The following is a 23,683-nucleotide window of genomic DNA, read 5'->3' on the forward strand; positions in this document are numbered from 1 at the left end:
GCGAACCAGGAAGCCTTGTGGTAATCTAACGCAGCTGACCAGTTACATCCGCCGGAACACGTCACGGTTGCCACATTTATTTGGGTCCCGCTTTGTGAGTACCGTTAGCTCAAATTAGCTGCATTAGCTAGCTACGTGTGCAGCTAATGCATTGAACAATACAGTGTCGCTTCTTGAATTGTAGCCGACTCATACTTTGTTTCTTTAGCTGGTGAAGAGGGTTGTTGTTACAGCCAGCATCAGCAATGGCGAGCCGCCTCTCTTTTTACACACAGCTCTCCGCCATCATGGAGACGATGGCCAGGTCTGCCCTCAGTCAAGTCTGCAAGCTGGTGGATGAAGACTCGGCTAAGCTCCGGCTCGGCTTGTCTCAGCTCCTGGTTGCTAATTCCGCGCTGGCGGAGAAAGTAAACAGTCTGGAGTGCGAACTGACGATTGTGAAAAGCGACTCTCCCAGGTTGTGTAAAAGTTATCGCAGCGTAGGTGTACAAGCTGTCTGCCACAGAGACGGGGGGGACGCTCATGGTAAACAGCTCAGATGATTTGAATAGAAATCATCTGCATTGTTTCTGTGTTTACTGATGGGTTTCCCTGTTCTACTTTAATTGTGTCACTTTTTCTCAGTGTCTGAGTCACCCACCATAGAGGGGATCTTTGGAAAAGATTGGTGTGTGAATCTCTGGAAAGACCGAGACCCATACAGTGTGGAGAGAGACTCACCACAGTCATCCGAGGAAGTAAGGGGACTATTTATAGAGCTGTCACATGTTTTGTACGACTTTATGAATAAAAAAAGTCTATAAATCATGCTTAACTATCGCATGACTCCTGATTTAGCTAATGCATAAATGAATACAGGATGTATCATGAATTCCTGTTTCTTACCATAAAAAAGATCAAGTTACTATGATTGTGTGTGATTAGTTCACATGTAATACATCATTAGTAAATGTAGTGTTACATTTACTTTCTACCTTCATTAATGTGTGGGTTTAGTGCATCTTTATCTACTGTGCTACACTGCTCTGGTCCTGAAATAAAGTATTATGTTAGAGAAATCAAGCTATTTTGGTTTCATATTAATTAATGTATAAAGTAACTGAATTAACTTTCCTTAACTGATAGTATATCCAATGTGAACCTCTGTATACAATCTACGTGAACAAATTACATAAAGTCAGAGTGACTTGATCATTTGTTCATGGTGAGCAACAGGAATTCATGATACATCCTGTAATAATTCATACATTAAATCCTCATGCAGTTATAAGTGATATGTGCCCTGTATTGTGAAGGTATTGTATTATACCTATTATAGTATAATTGTACACTGTATTAGTAGGTGTTAACACCTACCTTATAATAAAGTGTACAATATAATACTATAACGTTACACTGTGTTGTGTGTACACTTTGTGGCCTTGAGCAATACACAACTGTGTTTACAGGTATTCAACATGCAGTAAAGCATGTATTATCCATGTTCTTAATATTGCAATCTAAAACTCTGCTGATGAACATTGAAAAGCAACCGTAATTAATTAAGGGAGGGAGTGTAGAGATGCCCTGATAAATGTCTGAACCATGTAATTTAGGCTATACATTTATATGTTCTAATTTTCAGTCTGTGGCGATGCTGTCCAATCAATTTACTGTTACTGAGATCAAACAGGAGGATTATGTGGAGGACACTGCCAACAGCTGCCTGCAGGAAACACTTAGTACAGAGGGTAAGAGAGTGAAGGAGTGTTAGCATGATGGAATACACAATGCAAATGTAGCAGCTTTAGATGCTTTTTGAGTGTTTGACTTTGTATTTTCATGCCACAGAGCATGAAGACAGCATAGCTGAGGAACCAGAGCAACTGTTGGCCAGTAACTCAGAAAGCATTTGCAGCCTGTCATTTTATCAGGATGGAGAACAGGTTGTGTGTGCAGGTGGTACTGAAGAACAGACCATACAGTTGATATCCATCGATGACACAGAGGAAGCCTTCAGCACTCATATCATTCCAATTGAAGAGGAGGAGGAGGATGATGATGATAATGATTTACAATTTGTTGAAGAAAGTCAACAAGAGCCAACAATGAATGCTCCAGATGGGCCCAGCCACAACAATCAGCACACATTAGCTGCAAACATCTCTGAAAACAGCACTGATCTGGATAAAGATTTGCACGATGACTTTTATATATTTAATGCAGAAACCACCAGAGAGCCAGACAAATTCCCATGTCGGATATGTGGCAGGACATTCTTCCACAAGGGCACTCTAACACTGCACAGGAAGTCCCACAAGTCCAACTTTTGCAACATTTGTAAGCAGCATTTCCCTCACAGGAACAAGTTCAAAAAGGTGCACACCTGCGTGCCTCCAGTTGCCTCTCAGAGTGTAAGTAGATCATGCGAGCTGTGCGGGAAGACCTTTGCAAACCCATCAGCTCTGAGGATTCACTATGTTGTCCACACAGGAGAGAAACCATACAGGTGCAGCTTTTGTGGTAAAGGGTTCACCCAGAAAGGCAATCTGAAATGTCACCTTCGTATCCATACTGGAGAGAGACCATTCTGCTGTGTTAAATGTGGGAAGACATTCACGCAAAAGATCAACCTCAGCCATCATTTAATGACACACACAAATCCTTAAGTTTTGAAAGCTATGAGACATTTTAAAGGCTTAAAACCGGGATTGATTGTGGTGCAAGAAGAGAAAGAATGCATTGTGTACTACTTCTACTATTAGCGTTAGGGCAGTCAATGTCATGTTTGTGATGACTTGTAGTCTGTACTGTACTGCTTAAGTGTTTGTTGTAAATTTAAGATTCAAGCACATGTGTTTTACTAGTTTCTGTCCTTACAATAAAACACATGCATGTTCATTTAATTAAACTTTAATTTGATAAAACTCTCCCATTTAAAGAAGGAAGAAAGAGTGAATTGTTTATTTTGTCTAATCTAAATAAAGTTGTCTTCTTTACATCATTGGAGTTTTTACATACATGAACAATGCACAGTTGATGGTGCTCTGTAATAGTCATGCAGAAAGAAAACAGCACAAGATTCCTTTCTTGGGCAGTGATTATTCTCTCATTCGGTCAGTGTGGGCTGTTCAGGGGAATCGTTACAGGCAAAATGGATGCTTAGTACAGATAATTGCTCTGTTAAGGTATGATGACAGGACAGAATAACATGATTTCTATCACAAATGCTTAACATTTAGAAGAAAAAAAAAACTGACATTTGGCTTCACTACATTGACAACACATGTCTAGTCATACACATACATTTATTTAAACACCATTTAAACCAGAACCCTTTGTGGAAGTCATTTCAATATTATCAATATTACCACACATTAGCATTTTAAAACAGCTGTGTTTTTCAATGATAGAACTACCCACTTTCTATCACTTAAATAGCAAGAAATGAGGCATGACATATGCTAAATATAAAGCAACACTGAGACTCGGTCTATGAAGCAAACAGAGGGAGTTGTTTTACGTCTACATTGTTGTGACGAGGTAGTTTTGAAGAGTTACGCTACATGTGTGCAAACGGAGCACTTGTCCAAAGAAAGTATTTTGGCATTATTTAACATAGGCCTTTTGTGGCAAGAGACATGAGAGTGAGGTATGTATAATGGTACCCAAAGCATATGAAAACATGCAATGGAAAATAATTTAGTATTTTTTTTGTTACAGGTTGGATGAGCAGCTCATGACAATGAACCCCCTAAGCAATCACAGAAACTGAATCCCACCAATTCAAATGATGCACTTTCTAGTGTCACATAGATATTGTCTGTACCCTTGTTTGGCTGCTGCCAGATTTCTCTACACAATAAACCCTGTTTGATATGGATGGGATCATTTCAAATCTACATTTTCCATCCATATTTGAGTTTTGTAGACATATTACAATATGCAATACAAAGAACTTTAGTAGAAGCAGTTCTGACCGGAGTTAGACTTCTTTCCAATGAAAACATGGTTTGACCAGTCAATTGAAACAGTGGTGGTGATTTAAACCATACTTGTATGCATAACATTTCCCACAGTCCACACAGCTATACGGCTTTTCACCGGTGTGTGTCCGAAGATGTATGTTCAGAGAGCTTTTCTGAGAAAAACTTTTTCCGCAGTCTGGACAGCTGTAAGGCTTCTCACCCGAGTGCACACGCTGGTGCAGTTTCAGGTACGTTTTCTGAGCAAACCGCTTCCCGCAAACTGAGCAGCTGAACGGCTTCTCGCCAGAGTGTCGCCTGATGTGGACTTTTAAACTACTTAGATAGTTGAATATTTTCCCACAGAATAGGCACTCAAACCGGTTTGTTGGCTTCACAGGTCTTGGCTGAATCGTGAGTTCTTTGGTTGCATTCATGTGGATATTGTTCGTGAAATCAGAGTATTCTGCGGTGGCTGAAGGAGGATTTGGGTTGTCAACCAAAGTGCACATTGTTGCATCATCTATCAACTTGTCCATAATTGTGGGCTGTGTGCGTTGTTGTGTTTGACTGGCAGCCGTCATGGGAAAGTTGTTTAATTCCCCTGAGTGAAGCTGCAGATCATCAACAGATCTATGAAGCATGCTCTCCTCGTCAAAAATCCCAACTACTGTCAAATGAGAATACGGCAGTTAAATCACAAACTATTGAAATTATAATGAATTTATTTTGTTTCTTTTTAATCCAAACTTACATTTTCTGTTATCTGTGAGCCTCATCTGCTGGCCAATTGGATGGTCATCATATGTCTCCTCCTTGACAAAGATGAGATCAGGTTCTCTCTCCATTAAGTCTATTGCCTGCCAACAAGACATATAAACACAACGACTATTGAGTCCGATTGCATTTAAAAAATAAAAATAAAAAATCAACAGCTGGTCGATGATTCACTGACCTGTAACCCCATGCTTGTCACAGTAGCAGCTGGCTCCACTGTCTCTTTCCTTTGAGAGGGGAGTTTTTCTTCTCTCCACAGATCCATGCACCAGTCCTTTCCAAAAACTCCGTCGATAGCTGGCTGCTGCTGTCCTGGAAGAAGAAGCAGATGTGAAATGTTGTCCTCCTATAGATATAATCAAGATCAAATACAACTTAGGAAACGCATGAATTCGTGTTTATAATAATGTGAAGATCTGAGTTGAGGTGGCTATGGTCTAAAACAAAGCTAACAAACGTTAGCCTGTTACGACACAAATACATATAGCCTACGTTACTCCGCGTTATGGCAACCTACAGTCCAGATTACGGACCATCCTGACCTGCAGGGTGTCGGCGGCTGACACTGTTGGCATGTGCAGGATAGGTCTGTGCCTCCCTCGCTGCTCTCAGCTGGACCTCCAGTAAATAACATCTCTTCTTCAGCGCCTCGTTCTCCGTTTTGTGCAGGGAGATCTCGGTGTGAAGGACGGAAGAGCATTCGTCAGCGAGGTTGCCTATTTCTACCAAAGCCGCCTTCGTTAGCTTGTCCAGGACACCGGCTAACTGCGCCCGAAAACTTCGGTTTGTGGTGTCACACATCATTTCGACAGGGTAGACAATAAGTCGAAATACTGGCAAGATTCCCAACGAAACAGCGGTGCTTCTTAATCAATTATATTTCATATGTGGGCAGCAAGGGATTGTGGGAAAACTGAATGCTCGCGAACTGACGATTACGAGGACCGCCCGGAGAAGAAGATTTTTACCCAGAAAGATTAAAAACCTTTTTTTTTACTTCAGTGAGAATTATATAAATACTTTGTCATGTTATTAATATAAACAAATATATTTTTACTAATACACGATACGTTTATTTGACCCCTTGTTTACACAGCTCTGCAATGAAACACAGATGAAGTGAGGGTACATTGTTGGTAACCACATACAGTCTACTTTGGTAACACACAATTACTATCAGTAGTACTGTTATTAATATCAATATACAACTTATTATTGGCATGTTTCTTATTTTTGTCTCTCCTCTCTAAGCGTAGCTCCTATGGCGCCATTTTAATGCTACGAAGCACTCACCCACCGTTAGCATTCCATTGACCGCCATTCATTTTTATGTCACTTTGACAGCGAATAACTTTACATTTAAAGCGTTTAAATACTCTATTTGTCTATTATTTATTTCTAAAGAAACACGACAACGTATAAAAGGCTTCATTATCTTGCATCTGACGTTATGGCTCCATAGCCGATGTTTTTGTAAAAATAGGCTAACGAGTGCGTCGTAACCAGGCGACTTGCTATTGCATAGTCGACAAATCACCGTGTTGTCAGGAGAAGCTCGCAGACAGTTTCAATTTACATTAGCTGTTTAGGTTTAAATACTAATGTTAACTAGCATTTTAGTTAGCAATAATTAGCCTGTGTCTATGTTATCTCCTAACATATACCTACGCTCCCCGTCTCTACAAGATTGGGAATGATTGAGATTTCTCTTGGCACAGCTACCAGAAGACTTACAACTTTCAGACAGGTTACTCACATCACGCATCTACGTCGTCAAACTCAGTTGGAGGCTGCGCAGTAACGCTCAGCACTTAACTGTCTATCCTTCACTGGTCTCCTTCCAAAGCAACGGGATCTATTGGTCCATTCCTTTAACTGTCTATTTTTTTACAGTCTAGCGGAGATTACATATATATATATTTTATCATAGTTTATTCATCAGTTGTGTTTTTATGCTGTAATATGTGTGTAGTATTTATACTGCAGCACAATTTCAAGAGGATTAGTTGAAACTCCGAAGAGCAGATAACAATTTATCACATTTGAACAATAAAAGAAGGTGTCACACACTCAAATTTGCATTTGGATTTATTATGCACAAACTATTTAAATCAAACAGCAAAAGTTACATTTGGCTGGCTGTTTTAAGTGGTTCCATGTATGAATGTCCCACTAAATGTTGGTACACTAGATTCACTACCATACATGTTCAAACTAGGATCCAGATGTACTGTAAGATGTTTTTTCAGATTACAGTTCTTGGTAAAACCCTTGCCACATTTGACACAAACAAAAGGTTTTTCTCCGGTGTGTGTACGCTGATGCATATCGAGAGTGCATTTCTGAATGAAGCCCTTTCCACAAATAGGACAGCGGTAGGGCTTCTCCCCTGTGTGTGTGCGCTGGTGTGTGTACAGATGCCCTTTTTGTGCATATCTCTTTCCACACAGTGTGCACCTGAACGGCTTCTCTCCTGTGTGACTTCTCTGGTGTATTTCAAGCTGGCTAAAGCATCTGAAGCTCTTGCCGCACTGCAAGCAGCCAAACCTCTTTGCAGCCGAGTTCCTCAAGTTGTGGAGCTTCATATTCCTGAGCACACTTACGCTTTGGGAGGCAACATTTTGAACCATGCTTTTCCCAGCCACTAGGTCTGTGTGTGCAGGTGTAAGCTGTGGATTCCACAGTGTTTCCTTCCTCTCTGGTGCAGCGAGAGACGGCCGGGTGCTCATTGTGACAAAGCGGTCAGTAAACAGAGGTTGATGACGTTCTGGAACAGGTTTGAGACACTGCATCACTTCTGGGCTCTTCCCGGTGTCTGTGAATGTTTTCCTTCCTGTTGACAGCATGTAATGAACATGTTAAAATGTTGAATATTATTGACCCTAATTGCCCTCATGAGGCCACAAGATTAAAGATGAATTTGTCACTTTAAGAACATTATTTCTAAAACCACATATGATAAGCAAAGTTCCTAAATCCACGTATTGTCACTCAAGGTCTATTTTATGATACAAAAAGGTATTTTCCTGAGCCAGAATTTGTACTGTGTTTGTACACATTGCTATAAAATGTATTTAGGACTCACGTTTTTCACTTGTCCTTTCTTGTTCACAGTCTCTGTTTTCCACCTCTGGTGGCTCTTCTTTTACCACTATCAGTTCTGGCTGCTCTTTCAGTGGGTTTGGGAGCTAGAGAGAGAACAGTGCATTGTTAAAAATTAAGGGCATGATACATTATAGTGACATAATATGATCAGTGCAGGACTTACTTCAGTTATGACATGTTCTTCTGTTTGAAGATGATGCCATTTGGTCATCAAATTGGAGGAGCTTATGCTTTCCCACGGACTTTCACTAGGATGCAAACTTCGATCAATTACACCAGGCAGGGGGTATATAACCGCAAAGAGTCATGATTGAATAGAGATGTATATGGTGCAATCACAACACAAACACTGTCTACCTGCAGTCTAAACACAGGAATCAACAAGCCTACCTTTTTATGGCAGGTCTTGTTCTGCCAGACTCCGATATTCCCTTCTCTGAACCGTCCCTCAGCACTGAGCATGCTGCTGCGTCCTGCCTGCCCCCCTGTGCCAGATAAAGCAATTTCTCCATCAGCTGCAGTTTCTCTGTGAGCGAGGCTATGTCGTTCCGCCCTCGAGTTATCTCAATTTTTAGCATCTTAGACTCGATGTCAACCAGTTTGCTTATTTCCATTACAGCTGTTTTGGATAACGCGTCCATGATGGAGACGAGCTGTGTCTGGAAAGAGAAGACTGCCGACATGGTTCGTTTAGATTTCTGCTGGGCGCGGAGATGCACACGGACGAGTTAGTTGCTGTCAAGCTTCTCTTACTTTTTTCCCGTAAAATAGTTAAACGTAATTAACAAGATTCAGAATAGCTGTGTGCATGTCCACAGCAAGATACGTGAGTGTCGCGAAACTCAAGTGCTTGAAACGGATACAGTGTTGCCATCTGCCGGCTGGGAGGAGGCACAGCCGCCGCACACAAAGCTACTCCGAGCTGAATATTGACTTTCAGATCTATCGATATTGTGTAAATTTCCGAGGTGTTCTGATAATCGCCTGTTGTTTTTAACTTGGTCGATAAGATGAGTTTTTATGCGAGACTACTTAGTTGGGGACTCCACTGGCCAGAATGCAGTGCGGTCTAAACACAAAATGTGATTGGCTGGTGAGAAAAACGTTTTAGGAAGTAGCGCGTCGGATTACATTTGCCGACTGAAATTCCTCCTCATGACAATCTGCTTTTGAGATTACAACTAAAGTAAGGACACTTCTTTTTTTCGGAAAGCTGTAGTTTAAGAGTTTAAATGTCAGGTTTGTTTAAGAAATGAGAATCACTTATTATGCATATTTCCGACACTGGCTAGTGCAATCATGCAAAATCAGGATTTGTTTTTTAGCTCATTGACTGGTTTTAGCTTTAGTCCTCTATTTGCACAGTCCCAGCCTAAGTATCAAGCCAACCCAATATATTTTTTTAAAGTATTAAAAGTTTATTTTACAAACAGTTTATGTGGACGATTTTTACAGACACATCATGATGACTTGCAAAACGGTGTTGTAATTCACTTCCTTATATATTGCTTAAAACAGATTTGTTTTCTCTCTCTCTCTTTCTCTCTGTTTCTTTCTTACTTCCTGTACTACCTAGGAACAACTCTATTTATATAGAAAACTGTCTCATGGCCGGCAGAAGAGTTGTGGTCTTCCCCTCCTCAGCGGAGCTTGGGCCGGTGCTGGCCCAACTGGTGACATCTCGGGCTGAGAAGGCCATCCTCTCTCATGGCCGGTTCACCCTGGGGCTCTCAGGAGGAAGTCTTGTGTCCATGCTCAGCAAAGAGCTGCCCGCCCTGCCAGACCTGGACTGCAGCAAGTGGGTGGTTGCGTTCTGTGACGAGCGACTGGTTTCCTTCGATGATCCTGAGAGCACCTATGGGCTTTACAAGGTATCTGTTTGGGAGCGTGTTTGTTGGCATGTGTCCTGGTTACGTTAATGTATGGCATTCTATTACATTGGAGTCAAATGTGAGCCTTTGTTTCCACCCAGGGTCAGTTGTTTTCCAAGGTCAACATCCCTGACAGTGGGATCTTAACCATTGACTCCTCTCTGGCGGTCAGCGAGTGTGCTGAGGATTATACCCGCAAATTGAAGGAGGTGCAGGCATCTTTACTGTTCCTTTAAGTCACCCATGCATGTTCTTTTAGATTTAAATACTTTCCAGAAGGTTTACCGTTTTGTTTTGCTACTTTCAAATACACAGGCCTTCCCAGATGGTGACTTCCCAGTGTTTGACCTGTTACTGCTGGGTATGGGACCTGATGGACACACCTGTTCCCTCTTCCCAGACCACCCTCTCCTGGAGGTGAGGGCAATACTTGTGTAATGTCTGAATGTACAGCATGTCTGTCCCAGTCTTGTCTTAAGTGCAGAAAGACACCCTGTCTCTGATTCTTCACCATACACATCTTAAAGGAAAGTAAGTATAGCCATAGATTCAGCAGGTCAGTGTTTTCGTTTGAAATTCTATGAACCATCATGGAATTACCTTATTACCTGGTCTCCCCTGTTTATATTTGCAGGTCTTTACAATATAGCAGACACCTATGATTGTAAACTATGCTTTTAGTATCTAGTAATTGTTGACTGTATTACTCCAACTCTGAGCAAACACCAGGCGAACTCTCTGCTCCGTGACCGGGCTTCTCAGGTGCGGTGAGCAAATCACTCCGCCCAAGTAGCAGAAGTACCAGTGCTTCGCCGTTCTGAGGATATAGTTCCCAGTTAGTATGAGGTTAGAATATGGCTGTGTCTCATGTGACCTTGTTATTGGTACACACTGTGACTATACGAATCACAACATGTAAATAGGAACATGTTGGTGTTATTTTGTCACTTATTGGGAGCAGAAGCTAGTTGGAACCAGTTACCTGCAGAATCTTTGCTAGGCTAAGCTAACGCTGGGGGCATCAGACAGAGTTACATCACGCATGAAGATGAGAAGGGTAGGTATCGACTTGTCTAACTCTGGGGGATACGGTGAATAAGCTTAAGTCCCAATAAGTCGGCGTGTTCCTTTTAAGAGGATTCAGTTGATTAAACCAAACATGCATCAAAGCTTTGTTTGGAATACATTAGATTATATTTCATTAAAAAACACATGTTTCATATATCATAAATAAAAACATAAATCCACATGTAAAATCATGTTGGATTAGGAATGTCTATACATTTGACACTGGTCATTAAATTGCAAGGCTCTGCATATTTTTCTGTAAACAATACCTCTCAGTTGTAGAAATATGGATTTTACAGTAGGCATATGAAACACATTATTTCATTTAATTCTGGCAGCCATGCTAAGTAAGGTCTGGAGGCATTTTGGGGTTTACTCTTTGATGTGGTCCCCGTTTTGCTAGTCTAGAAGAACAGTGTGTGTTTTGCCGGCATTTTTCAAGACACTCCCATGACCATGTATGGATCACTGACAGGTTTTGTTTCAAGCACAACTTGAAATGTGTGGTTTGCACTGTCTTCCCTTGTTACACCTCCGTGTGGCAATCTTCCTCATGTTCTATTGTATATTTGACAGTTGCACTATAGTGTTTGGTTGTGGTTCTCACATTGCCACATTACTTTTATGGCTATACAGTTCACATAATGATGATTGGGTTTGGGTGTACCCCGTATTCAGGAAACCAAGAAGATTGTGGCCCCCATCTGCGACTCTCCCAAACCACCACCACAGCGTGTAACTATGACCTTTCCAGTGGTGAACTCTGCACGCTGTGTGGCTTTTGTATCAACAGGAGGAAGCAAAGCACCCATTTTAAAGGTATGTTTTCTATATCAGAAGAATTTTTTCTTAAGAGCATCGTTGCTCACACACTAATATACCCACAATATATACATACTCTAAACAGAAACAATATAGTCTTTAATTGAATACATTTCCTATTCATGATCTTAAAAGTCTCCGGTTTCCATGGCACAATAAGTCACTTGCACACAAAGGTCCAAAAGTTATAGATAGGTAGTGCCTAGCTGAAAACCATGTCAGGACTAAAACTAAAAAGTGGAAGGAACATGAACTTTAGCACAAAATGTATGCATGCATTCTGTTACAGATGACTAAAAACAATAATCTGATCAGCGGTTTTATGACCCACTGGCCTAGCAGATGGATGGTTCATACTGAGTTATGTAACAATGTTGTGTCTCTTGCAGGAAGTGCTAGAGGGTAGAGAGGGTCCAGCGTTTCCAGCGGCCCGTGTTGTCCCAACTAACGGCGAGCTGTTCTGGCTTGTTGATGACCCTGCAGCTGCCTCCTTAACTATCCAGGTGGAAAGGCTAAGTGCGGGGGCCAAACTCTAGAGCTTTCCATCTGCCAAATGAAGGCTTAAGGTCAACACTGGTGTGAAAACTTGAATGAAGAAACTAAAAAACAGTCTTGCAAAACATTCCTACTTTCACATGAAAATGGTTTACGTAGGTGAGATCTTAAGAGACGAAAGGGAGATGGGAAAAAAGTGTGTGTGTGTGTGAGAGGGCGTGGGTGTCCAGATAGCTCAGTTGGTAAAGCGGACGCCCATAGATAGAGGTTTACCCCTCGTCTGAGCGGGCCTGGGTTTGACTCCGACCTGCAGCCCATTGCTACATGTCATCCCCCCCCTCTCACTTTCATGTCTTCTGTCCTGTTAAAAGTAAAGGACGAAAATGCCCAAAAAAAATCTATTAAAAAAAAAAAAACATTCTGGAGGGGACCTTTTTTTTAAAATGAGATTTTCTCGGTTGTGAAGTTTAGGAAATTGGATGTTCATAAAACACAAAACAGTCCACAATGTATGACAGAGTTATTATTTTGATGCACTGTATAGAAAAAAAAAAGCTATATTTGTTCTGTTTGACTCTGAGCTCTGAGTTGCCTTCCCACCCAAAATATTTAATAGTCACCTCTGACGCTGAAATTGAACCCTCGTATGGAACTTGAGTGCATCCTACAACCATCTGTAACACTTAATTTCATTAGCAATTTAGAGGAATAAAATGTTTATCAAACATGTGCCGTTTGTGTTTAATGTACAGTCTTGCTCACTTGTCCATCCCCTTTAAGATCGTTGCACATCCCACCACCCCTTTAAAGCTAAATTTTGCAGTGTTGTCACATCAGGAGCTACTGCACAGATTTAGCTGTCCTGTGATGACTGCACAAAGTAAAGAGGCAACTAATCTATAGTGTCTCACTACGAGCTGCAGATATCACCTAACATTACCTGGATTTTTTGTTTTCTTAATTCCTTGTCACAATGCACGAGCTCGCCTGCCTTCCCGCCGTCCTGCTTCTCTCGCTGCTGTCCTGTCCTCCTGCTCTGGGATATTTTGCGGAGGAGCGCTGGAGCCCCGAGTCTTCGCTCCTCGCTCCCCGGGTCCTCGTCGCCCTCATCTGCAGGAACTCCGAGCACTCGCTGCCGTATTTCCTCGGCACTATCGAGCGCCTCAACTATCCCAAGGAGCGTATGGCTTTGTGGTAAGTTGATACTAGGATGTTTGTTTTCTCGTAAGCAAGCTAGTAACGTTAACCAGCTAACGTTAATTTTAAAAGCATAACGTCCATGTGTCTGGCTAAGGTTAAAAAGTTGTTTATTTCCTAAGGTTCCTTCCTTGAAGTTACCATTTGCATAAAAACGTTGAATTGCTGAGTTTTGAGGAGTTCTGGGTAAAAATGGGATGGGCCCATAGACGGTAGACTTATTAACGTGAATGAAATCAATTTTAGCCGCGCTGTGTTGCGGGTTAGACATGTCCAACACATCTCAACAAGCCGTAAAACAACGAAGAACTATATCGCCGTCTTCATACCATGAATGGTCATTTAAAGCAACCTTAGTTAGCCACTGTCACAGAGGTGAGCACATCTGGTCACTGCTCATCAGAGGGGCCATGCATTGATATGTATACGTGGAGGGGAGGGGAAGGAACTGATTTGGCCACGAGGGGAGCTGTATAATTTAACACAAATCCTAACAAAGTGACTTATTGTCTGCACTGTCCATCAATACACACATTTAGCTCAAGGCTGCCTCTGTTCTTCACCTCCAACGGCCCATATCACCTCCTAACAACCAGTTACCCCTGTGTGTAATGTAGGCTGTATTCAGTGAAGTGATTGACTCCCACCCATGATCATGTCAGGGGCAGATCCATTTTACAGCCCACAGAGCTCCATCTTGTAAAGCTTTAGCCCTAGGGAAATACCAATGGTGAAGAATTTTACAGTCTATAGGGAAGTGAAAATTAATAACTTCTCTTCCAGCACTAACTATAACAAAAAAGTAACCATTAGTTTTACTGCGTTCTGTTTTAGCCATCTTAAGGGCATTTAGTGTATTTCATGTAGTAAAAGCATGACATGCTACAATTTAGCTTTGTGCAGGGAAAGGACAACCTTGCATATTCTCTGCATGGTACATGGTTATGGAGCCTAAAACCTAGTTGTATTATGCCCTAATTTGGAATACTAAATGTGTTTCTGTCTGCCATTTTCCAGGACTAACACAGGAACATTTTAAGGCAATTCTTTTGTGGGCAGTGCAAATAGATGTTATAGACCATTTAAACATCTGTCTACCATGTTTAGGCAAAGTGTAGGGAGGTGAAAGGGAGGTGTTTCTCACATAACTAAACAGCCCACCCATGCTTATACCCTCGTAGCTATTAGCAGTTTGCGTGACTGAATGGAGGGCTCAAAGAGGAATATGCTCTTCACTTACTAACAAAGTTTATTCCCCCCCCCCCTTTATTTAGGGGCTTTTAAATGAGTGGAATTGTTTGATTGCTCTTTTTTTGTGTTTTTGGTGTTCATAAAACTCTTCTGTAACTGTGGCTGAGGCAAAGAGTTTTGTTTTGACATGTTCTGCAAGCACATTAAGCCACATCTGTAAAATGTAAACAATTGCGAGATGTAAACACTACATGCTGTATGCTTTTTGCTAAGACATTTTTTTGCAGCTGAGAGAAAGTACAACGGCACACCAGATCTAAGTGAAACACCACTTGTAAATGTATGTTTGGAGCACCATCATTCAAAACTATGCTTGTATTAAATATTTATTTGAGATGGACATGAGGCAGCCCTTGTGACCCGACCCCGGATAAGCAGACAAAGATGGATGGGGCTACATGAGGCGGAAGAGTCAGTGCAATTCAAACTTTGAGAATTTGAGGGATGGATTGGTTTAGCAACCAGCTGCTGTGTTCTCACGGATCCATGTGAAATCTTGTCAAGACAACCCAGCCTGGCTTATTTTATTTCCTTTATTCCTCTAAATTGTGATGTGCTACTGTAAATAATCAACCAGTATATCATCTAGGTGTACAGTGTTTTTGTTTTGTGGCGATGGTATCATTAACGCCTGTGTCAGTTCCCACAGCGGCAGACAATGTGCTTACTAGAAGTGAACACTGGGCTATTGTTATTTGAGTCCTGATATCGTCTTTCAACTCTTGTCTCAGCTTGGATCCAGATCAGTTATTAGTGCAACATTCAACCAATGTCACTGTTTTTCACTCAGTTGTAGATAGTGTTTAACCCTTCTGATGTTGAATAGACAATAAAGTTATTTCTAATCTTTTACATTTGGTGTTTAATGACAGGGTAGCAACTGATCATAACATGGACAACACTACAGCCATTTTGCGTGACTGGCTTGTCAAGATGCAGAGCCTTTACCATTATGTGGAGTGGAGGCCAAAGGAGGAACCCAGGTTGGTTATTTACTAAAGGCTCTGTTGATATTTTGTGTTGCTCACACACGATAGAATCACTCTGATTAGTATCCAAATGTCTCCTGTAGACATTATCAGAGTGAAGATGGCCCCAAGCAATGGACAGATCTCCGTTATGAGCATGTTATGAAGCTTCGGCAAGTAGCACTGGAGTCAGCTCGTGAGATGTGGGCGGACTACTTTATGGTAGGTCAACAAAGCTACTCTTTACAGGCACAAAAAGTAAGCACAGTAACACTCAACAATGTTCCATTTGAAACATTGAGCTAATGCTTTTACCCAGATCTTTATTGTTTAATAATAGCAGCTTAAAGATAAGTACAGAGTCAAGTCCAAAGCACCAGCGCAGTGGTAATTTAAGCACCGGGAAGGGTGTCAAAAATGTACCCGCTTATATTTTTCTGTCTCCTGTGGTTAAAGTTTATCTGGTCTGGTTCATCTGGATCCTTTACACTGACACAAATCTTGACTCAACATGAGCTATATTTTAAAATGAAGCACATTTCTATTTGTATTCCTTAGCCCAGCCCACATTGTTGAACTTCAGTGGGGTATAATTTTAAGCAAAGTACATCCAGAATTGCAATAATTTGGTGCTAAATCTTTTTGGAAACTCCTATCCTTCCGGCATTTGTTAGTCCCCCATTTACCCTCATGACCTGTAAGTGCTGTACATATTTTGAAGATTCCTAAATCAATTGACGGTGTGCCTTATAGACGTCTTTGGAAATTACCAAACATATTTTACAGTTTATCTCCTTCTCCTTGTATAGGTGGCGGATTGTGATAACCTCCTCACTAATCCCGATGTGTTGTGGAAGCTCATGAGAGAAAACAAGACCATCATAGCTCCAATGCTTGAATCCCGTGCAGCATATTCCAACTTCTGGTGTGGAATGACCTCCCAGGTACTTTGTTAACTTTTGGGTGTACACGCTTGTGTATGTCAAGTGTTTGTTTGATTTAATGAATGCTCTTAAATCCTCTCGGCTTCTTTAGGGTTACTATAAGCGCACTCCTGCCTACATACCCATGAGAAAACAGGTGCGCAGGGGCTGTTTTGCAGTTCCCATGGTCCACTCCACCTTCCTGATAGACCTCAGGAAAGAGGCGTCCAGGCAGCTGGCCTTTCACCCACCACACCCAGAATACAGCTGGGCTTTTGATGACATCATTGTGTTTGCTTTCTCTGCTCGGATGGCAGGTATTTTACAATTCAGTGCTTAAATGTACACATTTGTCCTTTTACCTTTTCGGCCTAAAGGGCGTGACTTCTTATTGAGAAAATGTTTTCATCCTCCCCTCTCTATAGATGTTCAAATGTTTGTATGTAATAAAGAGACCTATGGTTACTTTCCTGTGCCACTGCGATCCCACAATACCATGCAAGACGAAGTTGACAGCTTTGTACACTCCCTGCTGGAGGCTGAGGGTGAGTAGCTCGCATTCAGACTAAGGGCTGTACTTTTGCATCTAACTCCCTTTTTTCCATGAGCTTGAAGTCTGTATTCTACTTCCTGCTGCTTTATCTAATGATCACTATCAGCATGGGTTTCTTCTTATTATATATTTTATACCATTTCTGCATCCATCTTCCCTCTCACTGTGTAGTGCGAAATCCCCCAGTGATGCCTTCCAAATACATACCTGTTCCTAGAAAACAACCTGACAAACTGGGCTTTGATGAGGTGAGTATGGAGTGATGTGAAGATGGAGTCTGCAAAAATGGCCTTCTGTCCCCTTCTGTGCCCGAATGCCTCCCCCTGTTGTTAGAAATCTGTAATTACATTGACGGGCTCCACTGTTGCCCATGTCCAGGTGTTCATGATAAACCTGCAGAGGCGAGCTGACCGCCGAGAACGTATGTTGAGGGCATTATACAAGCAGGAGATTGCTTGTAAGGTCATTGTAGCTGTAGATGGAAAGTAAGTTCACTTTATTTAATTATTACTTTACATGAATATAGTACTTAGTTATCACATGTTTTTCCTTACCATTTTGTCACGTTTGTTCTTCTCTCTTTCAGGGCAATGAATATCAGTGAAGTTCAAGCTATGGGCATCCACATGCTCCCTGGATACAGTGACCCCTATCATGGTCGCCCGCTGACGAAGGGAGAGCTGGGATGCTTCCTTTCCCACTATAATGTCTGGAAAGAGGTGAACCCCAGGAGCCAAATATTTGAAAGTTTGTGAACCAGACAGATGGGTGAGTGATTGATAAATCTGTGTCTGGCTTTAGATTGTGGAGCGACGCCTGGACACCTCCCTGGTGATTGAAGATGACCTGCGCTTCGAGATCTTCTTCAAAAGGCGCCTGATGAACTTAATGAGGGAAGTGAAGGATGAAGGACTGGACTGGGATCTCATGTGAGTTTGTGCTTCCTTCACAATCTTTGATTTTTCTTTCCTTGATTCTCCTATCAGTTTGCAATTGCTCCTAAATCCTCCTTCTATTTATTTCTCCCAGTTATATTGGTCGGAAGAGAATGCAAGTGGATCACCAAGAGAAAGCGGTGCCTAATATACGCAACATAGTGGAAGCAGACTATTCATATTGGACACTAGGCTATATGATATCATTACAAGGTGCAGAGAAGCTTTTGAAAGCAGAACCACTAAAGAGGATTTTGCCAGTGGACGAGTTTCTTCCTATCATGTACAATAAACACCCTGTGTAAGTGTACCCTACCCAGTACAAAGTACACACACACACACAGACACACACACACACACACACACACACAACATACAACATACACTTCTGCTCAGCAGTCTGGCCCTTTTTCCTTTTCTTGACATTATCTTCTCCTCCACAGGTCTGATTATATGGAACAGTTTGAAACCAGGGACCTGAAGGCATTTTCAGCTGAGCCTCTTCTAGTGTATCCAACACACTACACTGGCGACAAAGGCTACATCAGCGATACTGAGACCTCCACAGTGTGGGACAATGACAAGGTCCGTACTGACTGGGACAGAGCACGCTCAGGAAAAACTGGGGAGCAGGCTGAGATCAGCAGCGAGGCACAGAACTCAGATGTGCTCCAGTCGCCTTTGGACAGCACAGCAAGGGACGAGCTATGAGAAGAACTGAATGAGAGCCTTGCAACATTTTACAAACCATCTATGTTTTTTTTGTTTGTTTCATGTTTCATTTCTTATACTTAAGATTTTGCATCATAGCAGGGATGTGACCTCAAAGTTGTAGAAAGATTTTAATTTATGTGTGAGTAAATAAGGGATTAGGTGTGTTTTCTGTCACATTGTCCATTTGTAGTTTTTATTTTATAAAGGCACTAGACTTGCCATTTGAAATGGCATTTGCAGTACCCAACTTCTGTCTGTCATACAGAAATGAACCTATATATTAGCAAAGAATGCAATTGGACTGTTTCATTTCAGTCATCAGGCAGTTAACATTGTCCTAATTTGAGATTACACTGTGAAATGTTTTTTTTATAAATTTCTCAAAACTACAAATGAATTGAGCTGTTACGACACTGTATGTCACTGAGCAAAAAATCTAAACTTTTGCAGATATTCATTCTTAAATCAATCAATTTATCATAGTTATAGTCATAGTTCTCATTCTAAATGTATTGGTCCAAGAGGAGAAACATCTGCATGTATTTTGCTTTGAGCTTTAGTATTTGCTCTTTTTAAACTTCATATTGCTATATTTTTAATAATCATTAGCCAACACTTTGCAGCAGAGTTTTACCAAAGCAACAAAACACACAGGTAACTGTTGCAGTTGAGTCAAAATCTTAGATTCAGAGTATATACAGTACCAAATGCTATTCATTATTCCTGTGTCCCAATCACTTTGGGATTATTTCAGCCCACTGTTGACGTGGTTATAGACGGGACAAACGGCTGTTAACAACTCAAACTTTGGGTTTGGGAGTAGCAAGTTAAACAGTAAATGCCCTTAATGTTTCCTATAAAAGAACCCAACCGCATCCAAACATGCATTAGTCTCCACCTCTGTTATTTTTAGTTTTATCTGAATTTGAAGACTTAGGGTGAGCAATGCTTGATAAACGGCCCGTACAAAAGAGCACAAACAGTTTGTACAATCTTACATTTTACAGAGTATTTTTTCTGTCATGATTTTGCCCCATATGGCTACACTAAATCTCTAATAAAGTATTAATGGAAGCACAACAATGTTTGTTGTGCATTGTGCCAACAATAAATAAAACGTTTTATTTTAAAAAAAAAAGTTGAATTTGTGATTAGTGTAATATTGTATATTAGTATGCTGTTATAACCAATTACCTCTATTAATGTTGGTTGTGAAAATGTAAGTTTCCTTTAGCAAGTTACAAGTTAAGTGTGACCACTAATTGAGACCTCATGTACACCTCATGTGCACTGTGAACTGCATTTGGATATCCCAAAAGGGCGGTGAGCCATTTATTGCATGTACAGTACATGTCATACAAGAACGTTGCTCTCACTTGGTTTATCTTGGTAACCCTCAAGGTCTCATTGTCTTACTGACATTGCTTCAATTGTGAAGCTGTAAAGGTTGTACTTTATGTTGGACAGGCAGTCCAGGCAGTATAGGTGACTATCAGTGTTACACCAAATCCCTGTCAATATAAAGGTCAGTTATGGATGTCACATCTTACAAATCTGTAATCTGTCAAAAAGCATGCTATCCAAACTGTTTGCACTTTTACTAAAATGGCACAATCTACACACCATGGCACCTTCTCACTCTGTGTGGTGTCATAGTGTACTTAGGTGGGGCCTACAGTGACAGCAATATACACTTCCTCTTCCTATGGTGCTAAACAGATTGGCCAACCTCCACTCTACCAGAGGAAGATCATTTTGAGAGCACAAACAGCAGCAAGCTCAGAGCTGCATGCTAATAATTTAGCATAAGTGTGTCAGTGTGTGTACACACTGCAGTGCAGACTTCCTGCCACCTCAACAATACTTTTCTGTATTGTGCATTGCAGTGGGACCTTAAAGGCAGATGATGTGTGCATGGTGCTGGTAGCGTCTGGCTTCTGTGGTATTAGTGAAGAAATGGAGGAAGACCAAGTGCCAAACAAGGATTCCTCTCAAGCCACAGGTGAGTACAAAGAAAGAGATTTTTTTAGGAAGTGTTTCCTTTCACTTAATTTACAGGCTATTTTAAACATCCTGCTTATATTTACTTTGAATCTTTTTTGGTTCTTAGGTACATTTCTTCACTTGTTAGGATTGTTTTTAAATGGATGTATGTTCTCTAGCAATGCGTTGAAATTCGCTGACATTGCTGTCGTGCCATTATGACATACGTATTGCATGTGGGTGAATGCACAATGTGCCTGGATATGCCTTTGTCAGTGCTGTGTTGCATCCTCCTAGTCAAAGGACAACTGGGGAACTTCCTGAATTCTTTCTCGGTTTTGACACATATTTGTCTTGTCTTTTGTGTAACTTCTGTATTTATAAAACAAGATATGCTTGTCTTTAATCTTTGAAAAAAGCCCAAAATAGAACACGAATTTAAGATATTGAGATTGGCGTGACAGACGGCGAAAAGTAGACATGTTTGCAATATGCCCGTAAGTTACTAGGAACTTCAGGAACTTTTCATCATGTGACAGTAAAAAATATATTACAGCAAACAAAGATGGAAAACCGGGTTCTAGTTTTGTTGAAGCAACTTACTTGCCTCTCAATTCACACCCTAATACTGAAACACTGCTGGTGTGAAAAACAAGGACTCTATGCTCATTATGCGACATGACACAAATTGCAAGCAGGATGTGGTTGACCAAGATGTCCCTGAGAGAGAGACATAGCTCTTTCTCATTTTTTGCATCTGTGGTAAATCATTTAGTTTTTAACATTTGGTATGCCCCAAGGTTAAACATAACCTACCGTAAGTAGTACAATAGGTGGAGGATTTGATATCAAAATGCACCATGTTGTTCTGCATTATATTTTAGTTCACATTCAGTCCAACAACTGTTTTTCTCAGAAATGTAAAAGAAATGCTGTACATGACTTCAGGAGAGGAACTTAGTGTGATTGATGTTCTTTATAAATTAAAGTACTCTTTAAAAATCTTATTTGCACAATCATTGACCACAATACTTTTTTTTCTCTCAGAATATGTTGGTATGTTGTAGATTAGGTTAAGATGATGCCTTTTGTTGAGCATCTAAGAGGTAGTACAGAGGTAAAATAGTGTATGCTTCCATAACCACACTATCAACATATCAAGGGACCACTAAAAAGCAGGTCAGAGCTACATGGCTTATTCATCACTTCAACCTACATTTCTATTTGTTTTGTGGCATTATAAAATAAAGAAAACATAATTTGTGGATCTGCAGTCTGCTCACATATGCAGAACTTAATGCTACATTTATTTCTTCATAAAAGCTTTTAAAGGCTCTGGTTTAGCCTCAAAAGTACATTTGTGTTGTGTTAAGAAAGTGTCAGCATGTCTGTGTCGTCTGTGTTTGATTTTTGAGGATCACAAATCCGGATCTCAAATCTCCTTATGTAGGACACAAATAGTGTGAACATGTTACTACTTAGCTTTTTCATTTGTCATTTCAGATGTGAAGAAGGTGCATCGTAAATCTGAAATCAAGCGATACAGTGAGATCTTCCGAGACTTTGATAATCTTGATTTATCTTTAATTTCTTCGTAAGTATCATACATTTACAGTCCAACCACGTGTTTCACTTGCACCAGCGGGCTTGTTCGCCTTGTTAGACTTGTTAGTCATTCAAAGATGCTTTAAGCTTGGCTGGTCATAGAAAACCATACAGGATGAAACTGTTTAAAGCAGCCATCGTTATTTCATTTAATCTGTTTTTGTGACAACTTCTCCTTTGGTTTCCTTATCTACCCAAACATTTCATCCCTGACACATAAATGTCTGAACATTGTGAAGTAGAAGTGCTCTTAGTTTCCTACATCTGTACATAGCTGCATGTCAATGGTTTGTTTGTATAAAGTATGTTCCTCAACAACGCTGATCTTTTCTAGGTATTGCTTTTCTAGGTTTTGCTATTTGACGTATGTGTATGTTTCTTACCCTATACGTTCTTTCTGTGTTCAGTGAAGGGGAGGATCTGCTGGCAGACATTGACTCACAGTCCTTCTCAGAGTCCATCTCGACAGAAAGTGCAGATCTCACAGAGCAGCATGATGTGTCTGTAAGGAATCAATCTCTAGTTATTAAAATGAACACAAAAAATGCTGCTGTCTGTTACTTATATTGTTTCTCTTGTTGAAATTAGTGATGTCACTGACACTTGAAACAGTGTTTTTTTTTTTAGGGAAACACTTTAAGAATAATTAAGGTGAGTTTTGGGCAGATTGGTGATGCCTTCATAGAGTAATTCTAGATAAAATACTTTTTGTTCACAGATATGTGCTGAGGTGAATGAAGCGGATGGAAACCAATCAGGTAGGATTTGTGTGTGTGAGAGAAAGGGAGAAACATGAGTGTGGAGGTGTGTGTATGCTTCTCCTGTGTGAGCCAGTCAGTACAGTTGATGGAAACAGTTAAGCCTTGATCACTGGGAATCAATACAAGGCTCCTTTATACTGTATGTTACCACCAGTCTATGTATTAGAGACTTTGTAGTGTAGTGGTTAAATGTAATGGTCTAATTACCTTCTTAGCATAGACTACACTGTGACTGACATCCAACATCGCAGCAGATCATTAGTGATAATGTGCAGGAGCTGCTGTTAGTTGTGACATTTGATAGAGTATTTTCTTGAATCTTTATTTGTTTAGCTGTGAGTTGTAATTGCCCGGTTGTAACAAGATTAGGATAAAGGAACGGGATTAAAGCAAGAGACAGCTGCTGTCAGATTTTATTTCAGACACAAGCTGAGAGGGTGGGGTCTCCCAAAAAAAAAGATGTGTCAGTGTTATGCTATTGCAGTAAATAGAGGGGAGACAGAGACAAGGAATACACTGTCACTGCCAAGTTCTCCAACCTCAGTTTAACTCAAATTTCAGGTCACAGCACGCAATTAGAGATTAGAAATTACAGAGACAGATGGTGTATAAAGAACAGAGAAGAAATAGAAAAAAAGCTTGCCAAACTCCAAACCTATCTGCCATTATCCTGCAAAGAAACGGGTTTATTTAACCAAAGTGAAAATCAAG

General features: G+C 40.7%; 6 protein-coding genes across 10 annotated transcripts in view; 4 read left to right on the forward strand and 2 right to left on the reverse strand.

The window, feature by feature from the left end:
• The first annotated feature begins 196 nt into the window (after nt 1–196).
• Nucleotides 197–10,264, forward strand: LOC116703676 (zinc finger protein 717). 2 transcript variants are annotated; one of them, XR_004335482.1, is made up of 6 exons: nt 197–525; nt 625–737; nt 1,625–1,730; nt 1,831–2,804; nt 6,841–6,845; nt 10,251–10,264. XR_004335482.1 is itself a non-coding variant. In XM_032538582.1 (4 exons), the coding sequence occupies exons 1-4, from the start codon at nt 246–248 to the stop codon at nt 2,646–2,648; spliced, it is 1,317 nt and encodes a 438-aa protein (XP_032394473.1). In that variant the 5' UTR covers nt 197–245; the 3' UTR covers nt 2,649–2,805. The 2 variants fall into 2 exon arrangements, 1 of the variants encoding a protein (XP_032394473.1); XM_032538582.1 differs by lacking the exons at nt 6,841–6,845; nt 10,251–10,264 and having other exon boundaries at nt 1,831–2,805.
• Nucleotides 2,877–5,670, reverse strand: LOC116703685 (zinc finger protein 382). 2 transcript variants are annotated; one of them, XM_032538598.1, is made up of 4 exons: nt 5,264–5,663; nt 4,900–5,033; nt 4,699–4,804; nt 2,877–4,614 (listed from the first exon to the last, which is right to left on the reverse strand). In XM_032538598.1, the coding sequence occupies exons 1-4, from the start codon at nt 5,523–5,525 to the stop codon at nt 4,001–4,003; spliced, it is 1,116 nt and encodes a 371-aa protein (XP_032394489.1). In that variant the 5' UTR covers nt 5,526–5,663; the 3' UTR covers nt 2,877–4,000. The 2 variants fall into 2 exon arrangements, with proteins under 2 accessions (XP_032394489.1, XP_032394490.1); XM_032538599.1 differs by having other exon boundaries at nt 3,856–4,611; nt 5,264–5,670.
• pgls (6-phosphogluconolactonase) lies at nt 5,032–12,271 on the forward strand. 2 transcript variants are annotated; one of them, XM_032538608.1, is made up of 6 exons: nt 5,032–5,344; nt 9,403–9,697; nt 9,799–9,906; nt 10,013–10,114; nt 11,444–11,584; nt 11,977–12,271. In XM_032538608.1, the coding sequence occupies exons 1-6, from the start codon at nt 5,295–5,297 to the stop codon at nt 12,121–12,123; spliced, it is 843 nt and encodes a 280-aa protein (XP_032394499.1). In that variant the 5' UTR covers nt 5,032–5,294; the 3' UTR covers nt 12,124–12,271. The 2 variants fall into 2 exon arrangements, with proteins under 2 accessions (XP_032394499.1, XP_032394500.1); XM_032538609.1 differs by lacking the exon at nt 5,032–5,344 and adding an exon at nt 8,772–9,012.
• LOC116703681 (zinc finger protein 84) lies at nt 6,792–8,736 on the reverse strand. Its single transcript, XM_032538590.1, has 4 exons — nt 8,217–8,736; nt 7,990–8,074; nt 7,807–7,909; nt 6,792–7,554 (listed from the first exon to the last, which is right to left on the reverse strand). The coding sequence occupies exons 1-4, from the start codon at nt 8,507–8,509 to the stop codon at nt 6,866–6,868; spliced, it is 1,170 nt and encodes a 389-aa protein (XP_032394481.1). The 5' UTR covers nt 8,510–8,736; the 3' UTR covers nt 6,792–6,865.
• Nucleotides 12,272–12,875: 604 nt separating the features above from the next.
• colgalt1a (collagen beta(1-O)galactosyltransferase 1a) lies at nt 12,876–19,321 on the forward strand. Its single transcript, XM_032538568.1, has 12 exons — nt 12,876–13,276; nt 15,403–15,513; nt 15,603–15,720; nt 16,308–16,442; nt 16,534–16,738; nt 16,847–16,966; nt 17,146–17,222; nt 17,353–17,459; nt 17,561–17,693; nt 17,776–17,903; nt 18,004–18,210; nt 18,353–19,321. The coding sequence occupies exons 1-12, from the start codon at nt 13,056–13,058 to the stop codon at nt 18,618–18,620; spliced, it is 1,830 nt and encodes a 609-aa protein (XP_032394459.1). The 5' UTR covers nt 12,876–13,055; the 3' UTR covers nt 18,621–19,321.
• Nucleotides 19,322–20,314: 993 nt separating this feature from the next.
• gmip (GEM interacting protein) overlaps nt 20,315–23,683 on the forward strand; it is a 13,331-nt gene continuing 9,962 nt past the window's right edge. Inside the window, exons 1-4 of one of the 2 annotated variants that reach the window (XM_032538542.1) lie at nt 20,315–20,625; nt 22,110–22,200; nt 22,619–22,715; nt 22,930–22,969. In XM_032538542.1, the coding sequence (XP_032394433.1) occupies nt 20,538–20,625; nt 22,110–22,200; nt 22,619–22,715; nt 22,930–22,969 (316 nt within the window). In that variant the 5' untranslated portion in view covers nt 20,315–20,537. The remainder of the gene's footprint in view (nt 20,626–22,109; nt 22,201–22,618; nt 22,716–22,929; nt 22,970–23,683) is intronic. The other variant, XM_032538541.1, reaches the window with a different exon arrangement.

The sequence above is a fragment of the Etheostoma spectabile genome, chromosome 15, assembly GCF_008692095.1.
Source record: "Etheostoma spectabile isolate EspeVRDwgs_2016 chromosome 15, UIUC_Espe_1.0, whole genome shotgun sequence".
NCBI classification, from domain to species: domain Eukaryota; kingdom Metazoa; phylum Chordata; class Actinopteri; order Perciformes; family Percidae; genus Etheostoma; species Etheostoma spectabile.